Raw genomic sequence first — 9,540 nt, forward strand, 5'->3', positions numbered from 1 at the left:
TACTTCTGATAGTAACACCCCAAACACCAGCCCCCAACAACCACCTAGTGACACCTCTACTAACCACATTTAACACTTTACCAAGTTCAGTGATGAACTGCAAAAAGAACTTCCTTCAGGAAATTAAGTCTCTCTACTGTAAATATGCTGCTTTGCATGATAGAATCAAAACACAGTAAGAAATAAAACTTAGGTGCATACTGTACATTGAGTGTAAGAGTGCCTTGAAAGATTGATATAATCTGCTCTGTTATGCTTTAGTTATGCTTGCTCTGACTTAAACATTATTAACCTTAATAAGTAAGATAACCTGGTTAATGTGTTTACATGGCTGTTCAAATGATCAAAAGTACCTCGTTTTGATTGTAATCAAGTTTTCAAAGTATGTGTTAACTCACTGAATTAAAACTATTAACAGGTTTGGATCATTATTTGTCCAGAGTGGGTTTGATGACACACAGAGTTTTATATGCAACCTGATACAATTTGCATGAAGCTGCACTGAACAGTTTGCCAAGACTAGAATTAAGTCTGGGTTTAGGTCAGGGGTGAAGGTGAAGGTCAGTTTAAGTTTAGGAAGTGACTTGTAGTCAATATTGTGACTTCAGCCAAGGTCCTCACTAGTATAGTAAGGTTAGTGTGTGTGTGTGTGTGTGTGTGTGTGTGTGTGTGTATGTGTGTGTGTCAGTGGGAGGGGCCAACGACAGCACCTGTAACTCAGCACCAAGGAAGAGACTGACAGAAGAGTGAACGTGGACAGGAAAGGAGGAAATATGGAGATGTAAGAATGTACCAGGGTAAATTACAAACCAGAGGCATGATAACTGCATTGTGGACTAACAGCAACTCATCTTAGCTCTCATTTTTAGTGTTTTCTGTGACTTGCTATTGCCACCTTCAGGAGAGGCATCTAAACCCTACAACAGGGAGGATTAGACCAAGCGATCTACCATTTTCAGGCTTGATTCTCCTTTAAACGTGTTTTCTTCGCAGTGCTCTGAAAGTGCCAGACGTAACTGCACGTCCCCTTCTAGTTTTAGTGTAGTTGTAAATGAAGAAAATGGATTATGGGCTCTTCTCTGTGAAGAAACAGCATGTACAAACTGTCAGGTGAGACTTCAGTTTCAGTTTTCCTACCACTTCACTGAGACAGCTTATTATTAACTGGCCCCATGTACAGTATGCAATTTCACAAATAATTTTTGTTACTAAAGGCTAAATTCGGGAGTTCAACAAGAAGCTGGAATTTGATCCTAAAAACCTGCAGGACTCACCACAGCTGGAAGGAGACAACAGCTGGCTCCACATCCGTTTCAAACAGGTGAGTCTACAATAGCATTACACATCAATATGAACCACATACATGTCAATCTTCAAAACCTTTAAATTATTGAATTATTATCAAAAATATTTACTTAGTCATATTTAAGGAAGCACTGGGGAACAACTGTTAGTAATTTGTACTGATCCTCACACTACCCACCAAGAGGAAAATCAACTGTGGGCTGTTTTTGGCCACATCAATGCAATTTTTGGTGCATGTTTGTTCTTTTCATGAATCTAGCCTCAGATTTTCAAAAACATAGAATCTGGAGTTCCATAAATTTCTGAATACATTTAAGGCAAATGTGTGTGGCCATGCAGTTACCATGATTCATTTTACAATCCCTGATTTGAATATATTGATATATTATATAATTGAATGATTTTTTTTCTAACTGATCCAGCTTCAGTTGATTGTCAGTGAAAGACTAAAGATGACAAGAACTCTGGTGATCAGATTTTTTTATACTGCAATCCCATTGCTATTGAATCTAAGTCTTATTCCGGTTGACATATTTTATTGTTTTGTCAATGTAGTAGTCCATGTTGGTCTGGATTTTATTCTTCTCCTGGCTCACTAGTGTCAATATTTGCTACTGCTTCCTTTTTATTGGACTTTTTATGAATTTTCAAAAAATTTTTCCTAACTGCCTTCAATTGTAAAACTGAGCCTTCCAAGTCCATCTCATATATGGAATTTGCCAGCTGCATTAACTCCACACTTTATTACATTGTATTTTTCATTGATTTCATGGTTTTCGGTCCATTTGTGACAGGACAACTGGGTTGTTGGTTGAACAGTCCTCTCTGTCTGTCAGTTTCATCGAGGGCAAAATGTCTCAACTACTGGTTTAATTGAAATAAAACTTGCTGTGTACATTCCAACCCAGTATCGCAGTATTCACAAGATATCAATGTTCACTATCAGCGTCTGGTATCAATGCTCTATCTGATAATAAAGTTGGGATAGTCATAGTCTCCAGAGGATGTTTGGTGGTATCCTAACCTCTAGTGCCACCATCAGGACATATGTCCTGTTTTAAATATCAAAACTTCATGGGCAGATTAGTATGAAATTTGGCTCTTTCCCTCAGGACAAACTTCACATTTTTAGCCATATTTGTAAGGCACTAACAGGCTATCAGAATACGTTTCAGCCATGTTTTTCAGTCATTGCACACGTATCTGAAGGAACATGTATGCTTAAATTTGTACACCTGTCTACACCAGTTGTATTGATTTAAATTTGGGTTTCACCTAATCAGCGTTTTAAGCTTCAAGTCTGAATTTGCTCAAGATGGCAAAGTAGATTCACTGACATTTTTCACATTAAGTTCATCTGGTGAACTTTGACTCAAGAATTTGTGCTGTTGACCAATAGCAAACCGCCTTGACACTGCTGACCTTTGAGGGAAGAGAGAGCCTTCTCCTCAATAGAAATGGTTTGCAGACAGTTCGGTCGATGTTACAAATAAATCTTTTACATAACTGTGTGAACTTACTGACCAGTAAGTGAACAGGCTAACGCCTTCTTTAATAAATCTGTTTATTGAATAAAATGGTGTGCAATCCTGTCAAAAAATGCTGAAGGGGAGTAAACAGCCCAGCACAGAGAAAATAGAAAGAACCTATTGTGACTGACTAGTGATAGCATTCCCCAGCTGGCTAGCGTGTTAGCAGTTAGTTCACTCGCTACAGCATGCAGTTCACCAACTAGCCCTGCAAGACGTCACTATGTACCAGGCATTTAGTCTTGTTACTTAACATGACCTAATTTTTCTAAAAGCAATTCCATTTTATTTAATCAGTCTGAACAATGGATATAAAAGCTATTTTATAGCAGGATATACACGTTTTATGGCAGCAGGCTTTCAGGTTAGAGTCTCACTGGAGTGGCTTTAAACAATACACTTCATCCCACAGTTCAGAAGGTGCTCTCTGCAATCTAACTGTGAAATCTGACCTTTGTTTGGAGGGAGATGCAAATTTGACACTGGTTCATCACTGAATAAAAGCAAGCACACATTCACCTTCGAGTTGGTGAAGAATCCAAACTGTTGGCTGCAAATATAAAACATCTGTTCTTCTTGGATGACAAAGTGTCAGCTGTTTAGAAGGACTGCAGTGTTTAATCCTCACTATGTCCATTCTCATGTAAGTGCTGTTGTGCAACACACTGAATGTGTAACTTCTGAGTGCCCTGTTTCATTTTAATTCAGTCGATGAATGAAGACTTTGGAACACCTCTAGTTCTCTCCTACCTGCCAGGCATAACAACCTTTGAACACTCCCTCCCATGTTTGATCTCTATCTCTATCTCTCTCACACACACAGTAAATATCGTGGTTGGTAACACAGTGAATACACCCAGACAACTGTGCTTGCAGTGACTGCAGAGTGTGTTTTGAAATTGAAATGTATTGTTTTTTGGTTTTAAATCGCAACTGTCTCAGTCTCTCTACTGTACACAGTATACTGTATTATTAGAACACTGAATCATTGCTAGACAGTCATTCTTTATTTTAAATTATAAAAAAACAGGAATTTGAATTTGAATACCATGGTTGGAATTGTCTTAACATGAACAACAATGACTGAACTTCAATGATATTTCAGTTTAATGAATGTCTTTCACCTTCATGCAACAGCTTTAACACAATAGTGATTCAAAATGCATCCAGTTCAAAAAAGCCTTTTTTTCTTTTTGTAGTCAGGCTTGAGTAGCGCTCTACTGGGGAAAATATTGGATGTACAAAATGTTTTATGTTTCACTTAAAACTATCCATTTAGCATTTCTCAGAAGATAATCACACCCATAAATGCAGCTGTGTTTCAACTGGAGGCACCATGAAGAGGACGCTACAGCCACTGACAAAGGAAATAGTAATGTTGCTCTGATTAGGGTAGACCGAAGTTAGCAACATATTAACATGACTAGTTAATAGAGTCTACAGCCATGCTGGTTGCTAATGTACTCACAATGACAACATGCTGATGTAAAATGTTAACCATAGTCATTATCTTAGTTTAGCATGTTTGCATGCTAACATTTGGTAATAAGCACAAAACACAATTCCATCTTTATCTGTAATTATACTGTCTTTTAAATATAAACACAAATGTCAACCTCATCATGGTTCTAGAAGAAAGTTTTTCAGGAAAATGAGTAACTGTTGAGATATTTTATTCTGGACCTGACTGACACTGCCAATCCTTGATCCCCACCGTGGCTAAAAAGAAATCAGTTACCAGCAAGTATGCAGGGAGCAATTCACCATATCAGATCTGTTAGTGTTAGTGTTAGACCTCCCAACATCCACCTATCTGAACACTAACATTTCTCAAAACGTTCTTTTCAGTTGCCAATTCTGTATCTTTTCTGCACCACAAGCAACTAAATGGCGGCTCCCCTACACTCCCCACTGCACCACTGAAAGACATTCAAACACAGCTAGGGCGGCAAGGAAGTCGATACTCGCCGTCACTTCAAAGTGTTATAGAATCTACCTCAAAAGGAGACAAAGAGAGCCAAACAACAATCAGTTAGCTGAGTGTATCACGTCTTCATGAAATACAGAGAGAAGAAAAGAAACAATAAAACAATGCGGTTTAGTTTCTGTTTGCTCAGCTGCTGTAAAAAACTTGCCCTGGAGTCAGAAAAAGAAGCCAAACTGCAGCCAGTTTGTATACCAGCTGAGGCTGAACTTTCATAATAAAGGATCAGTTAACTATACCGCTTTTTATAAGAAGTCACATCTTAAGTGTTGGTGGATCATTTCTTTCCCTTTGTCTACTATATTTATATTAAATGCTATTTTCACCCCATACTGGGGTGATTTCACCTTTGACTATTGTATTGTTGGGTACTTATCATCTTAATGGCCTATTAAGAAACATACATTTAAAGGGTAGGTTCACCCCTGTCTTAAAAGGTCAGGTGAGATCCTTACCTAACATGCCTCCAATGTAAGTGATAGGGACAAAATCCACATTCCAAAGTGGGAATTTTGAATGAAAATATTGTACTACAAGGACTAACTTTGGAAGATATACTCTTGAAGCCTCATAGTATTATATTAGCACATAAACATACAAATACATTTTTGCACACACAGTATGAGGGCTGTGGATTTAGTACTCCATCACTTACATTAGAAGAGCATTATGAAGGGATCTCTTAATGTCCAGTATGAACAGAAAGGAAAACCTGTTCTAATGTACGTATGGGTGCCCAACTATTGTTTTAAGACAGACTTGAAAAATTGTGAACCCATCCTTTAACACTATATAGCCAAAAATATGTGGACATCTCTGTGCACATACTTTTGTGTAGTCTTGGTCTGCGCTTTTTTGTGGTTTATGTTCGACTTATTTGTGTTCTTGCCAAGATTTACAGTACCAGTCTCATTCAAGTAAATGGGAAGGTGTGTCCAAACTTTTGACTGGTACTGTAGATGAGAAGACACAAAATATGATGCTACTTCAAGCAGGGATTATCTTAGCTTAGAATAAAGACTTGAAGCAGGGAATGCAGCTAGCATGACTATGTCCAAAGTTACAAAAACCCACCAGCACCTATGTGTTATATCTCATTTGCTTACTCTGTACCAAAACTAAAGTCTAAAAACAACAAGTTGTGGTTTTACAGGGGGTTACTTACTGGGACTATTTCTTTCTGGACAAAATCCTAAATTCAGCATGGTCCCCAAGCCAAACTGCACACCATCTTTGTGCGATCTCTCCACAACAATTAGTGTGCACATTCTCATCCTTGTCACAGTTGCCTGTCTGAAGTCAACATGAGCAGGAAAAGTCACTCATAATGTATTTTTGTTAAAAGATTTAAAATGGCTACATCTTGCTATTGTACAGCACATGTGGTATTTTATTCCACTTGTATCCACGTTCTTCTCATCTTTAAAAATACATTGGCTATTGTAACTGGTTGCTGGTGTATTTTTGGAGGAAGAGGAGGGGTGATCAATTAAATATGCCAGAACCATATGGCAGACCTTTTTGCTACAGCGTACTATATGCTATGGTATGACAAAAGCATTCTTCCAACTTTGTGTCAACAGTTTGTCCCCTTCCTGTCTCAACATAACCATGCACAAAGCCAGGTCCATAAAGAAATTATTTCCCCCAGTTTGTTTTCAATCCCATCCAACATTTTTGGGGTGAACTGGAACACAGAATGTGAGCCAGGATTTTATCACCCAGTATCAGGGTTGGACATTACTGGGAGCAAATCCCTGCAGCCAGGTTCAGAAATCTGCTGGAAAGCCTGAAACCAGAAGAGTGGAGGCTGTTATAGCAGCAGATTATATGAGTGTGATACTCCGGTGTTCACATACTGTAGGTTTGGTCACACTGTACTGCCATTGTCATCCCTCTGAATAAGAAAGTTACATAAATGATGAAATGTCTCTTTTACTGGCTCATCATGTCTCAGATGGGAATTCCATGAGAAGCTGAATTAACAGCCAGTAAAATGTGATCCCCCCCCCCCCACACACACACACACTATCACATATTCATTGGCCAGACCTCTGATAAGTTTCTTTGTCTTTCTAGCATGCACACACACACTTTGATATGACTCACTGACACACACACACACACACGGTAACCTGAGCATGTGTGCATCCACAGCATATGGAGACTATTGAATTACACTGAAATATTAACAGTGTCATGGGTGGATGGACAGGTGCTCACACAAACACACACACACACATACACACATAATAACAAACAGATAGACACTCATAAAGGCAGGGACAGGTGCACAAGCATACATGCAGTCTCTGTGTTGCAGATTACCCCATTCTTGGTTAATCTCAATAATGTAACAGTCCTCTATTTTTCCATTTTACTCAGCTTTTTCTTTTTTCTCATAACCTTCTTTTTATCTCTTTTTCCTCTCCTCAGCCCTCCATCCATCCCATCTTTCATCCATTATGGCAGAGCCATCTCCAGGTTGGTGGAAGCTAACTTTCCTGAGGAGAAAAAAATCCCAGCCCAAGGTTTTGTATGAAATCCCAGCAGAATCTGTATCCAACGCTGCCACTGGCCAGAACGGGTCCAGCACAGCCACCGGAGCTGCTGCCCACCCGGAGGACACAGTGCATGATCCCCAGCTGGACGCACGATTGGAAAGAATCGTAGATAAAACGACAGCAAGCAAGGGGCGCCACGTCAAGGTGTCCCACTCAGGGAGGTTTAAAGAGAAGAAGAAAGTGAGAGCCACGCTGGCAGAGAACCCAGAGATGTTTCCTGGAGGTGACGCCATGAGAGATGAGAACCAGAGGGCTGGGAAGTGACAGGGCACAAATACTCCAACATTCAATCACTGATGCATTCTAAGGGACACTTTAAATTTGGGGTTTACGGCTATCTGCCATCTTTGTCAGTCTCTGGAGCCATAAAATCCAAACTTAGGAAAAACTGAGCCTTAGGAGGACAATACATTTGAAAATTGGCACTAGAAACCTGCGACCTTTCTGTTACTGGAAACATTATCTGACTGCTAGACAAAACCAGCCATGTCACTGTATAAGGAGCTCTGGATCACTGCAAATTAGAATCTGCTGAAACACTTTTTTGAGTTGAGTATTGATATTTCTCTTTCTTACCTATAAAAATAGGTACGTAACATCCTGACACTCATGTTACATGACAAGTTAGCTGGGATACCAAAGCGTGTAAGTTTTCAGGTCTTGAAGGGCCTTGAACATCTTGCAAAAAATGCAGTTTAACTCATACTTAGGAAAACTCTTAGTATACGCTTAGGAGGAGCTTTATTAGTCCAGCTGGGGGAGCAGTTGATCTTTATATCAATTAGTGTTTTACGACAAATGACTTGTATCTATGTAATTTGGCTGAAATCAACATCTCAGCAGTAGTATCTATATATGTAAACACCCTCTAAACTTGAATACATGCCTGGAATAAAATGCAGCCTACCTGCACACATTGTTGACAGTAAAAACCAGTAGAGGGGGGCATCACTCCACACGGAAATCTCACCTTTAACAGTTTCTACTAAACTGTTCATTCAAACACTGTAGTCTAGTTTTTCTGTGAAAGTTAACTTAGTCAAAACACATTCATGCATTCCTTTCACTGTGGTGTTTTATGTCTGAGTTTTGGATCTGAGGACTGATGAGACACAGCTTTGATTTATGTGGAGATGTGAGAAAATCAATTTGTATTTTGACTTACAGAAAGTTGAGTTTAAAAGCTTGTTTTATAGATAAATGTCTGATCTCTTTTACAGCATCTGGGATTATTCTCAACAGCAAATCAATAGAGAAACTGCACATGACTGCACTGACTTCTAGTGATACCGCTTTCAGTTTTGATTCTGGGTAAAACTGATGTAACATGTTCTAAATCTGTTCTTCTCCCATGCTAAACAGCTCCCACTGTTGCTGTGCTCATCTCAGATTGCTATCTTAATGCTGCAGAATTTGGGGTGTGTTTTATAGATTGTTTTTTGTAAATAAATTGTTTGATGAACTAAAATATATGTGTGATTTTAATAATTAATGATTTGTTCTTGCAGTTACATTATAGACCTATATCTATGCCAAGTATCACAGCTATCAGCACTGCAAAAGGATTCATACAGATCAGAGAATCTTCATCAACAGTTTAATGTAATAATAAATCACCTCATCTGCACAGAGTTGCTGTGGTCAATTCAAACCACAAGAGGGGGCCCTCACTCCATATAAAAATCTGTTCAAGCTCCCTTTTAAAACATTTGATATTGTTTGATAAAATGATGCTCTCTAGTGCTCAAAGGCAAAATTACACATTATATGTACTTTGATAAACACTACAGAGCCTCCGCCACCCAATATATACTGGTTTACTTTGAATTCATTATATATTAAAGTCAACATTCCAGAATTAAGTTTTTACAAGAAGTTCTACAAGATGAAAAACATCACTCAGAAATCAGAAAATTAAAGCTCTCACTTTGCTTTGCATAGGAAAATCAATTTCAAATATGAGGTGTGGATAGTGCCACAGATAACATATCGCAAGAGACTGTCATGCAACATCAAAGTTAGAAACAGGGTGTGCAACATAAGTCACCTGTGTAATCTGTGATATGTCATCAACTTAACTGACAGTTAATTTGATAAACAGACATTATATGAGGGTCATTTACAGATATTAAACAAAAAACTGTGGGAAACTATCCGG

General features: G+C 38.6%; 1 protein-coding gene across 1 annotated transcript; it reads left to right on the forward strand.

Moving 5' to 3' along the window:
• The first annotated feature begins 741 nt into the window (after positions 1 to 741).
• On the forward strand, positions 742 to 8,794 carry prr15la (proline rich 15 like a). Its single transcript, XM_042392051.1, has 3 exons — positions 742 to 1,110; positions 1,215 to 1,321; positions 7,255 to 8,794. The coding sequence occupies exon 3, from the start codon at positions 7,284 to 7,286 to the stop codon at positions 7,644 to 7,646; it is 363 nt and encodes a 120-aa protein (XP_042247985.1). The 5' UTR covers positions 742 to 1,110; positions 1,215 to 1,321; positions 7,255 to 7,283; the 3' UTR covers positions 7,647 to 8,794.
• The last annotated feature ends 746 nt before the right edge of the window (positions 8,795 to 9,540 follow it).

Source organism: Thunnus maccoyii, chromosome 18 (assembly GCF_910596095.1).
Source record: "Thunnus maccoyii chromosome 18, fThuMac1.1, whole genome shotgun sequence".
Classification (NCBI taxonomy): Eukaryota; Metazoa; Chordata; class Actinopteri; order Scombriformes; family Scombridae; genus Thunnus; species Thunnus maccoyii.

Bases quoted from the DNA above. Each gene is read 5' to 3' on its own strand.
- prr15la (XM_042392051.1), top strand. From the start codon at position 7,284: ATGGCAGAGCCATCTCCAGGTTGGTGGAAGCTAACTTTCCTGAGGAGA.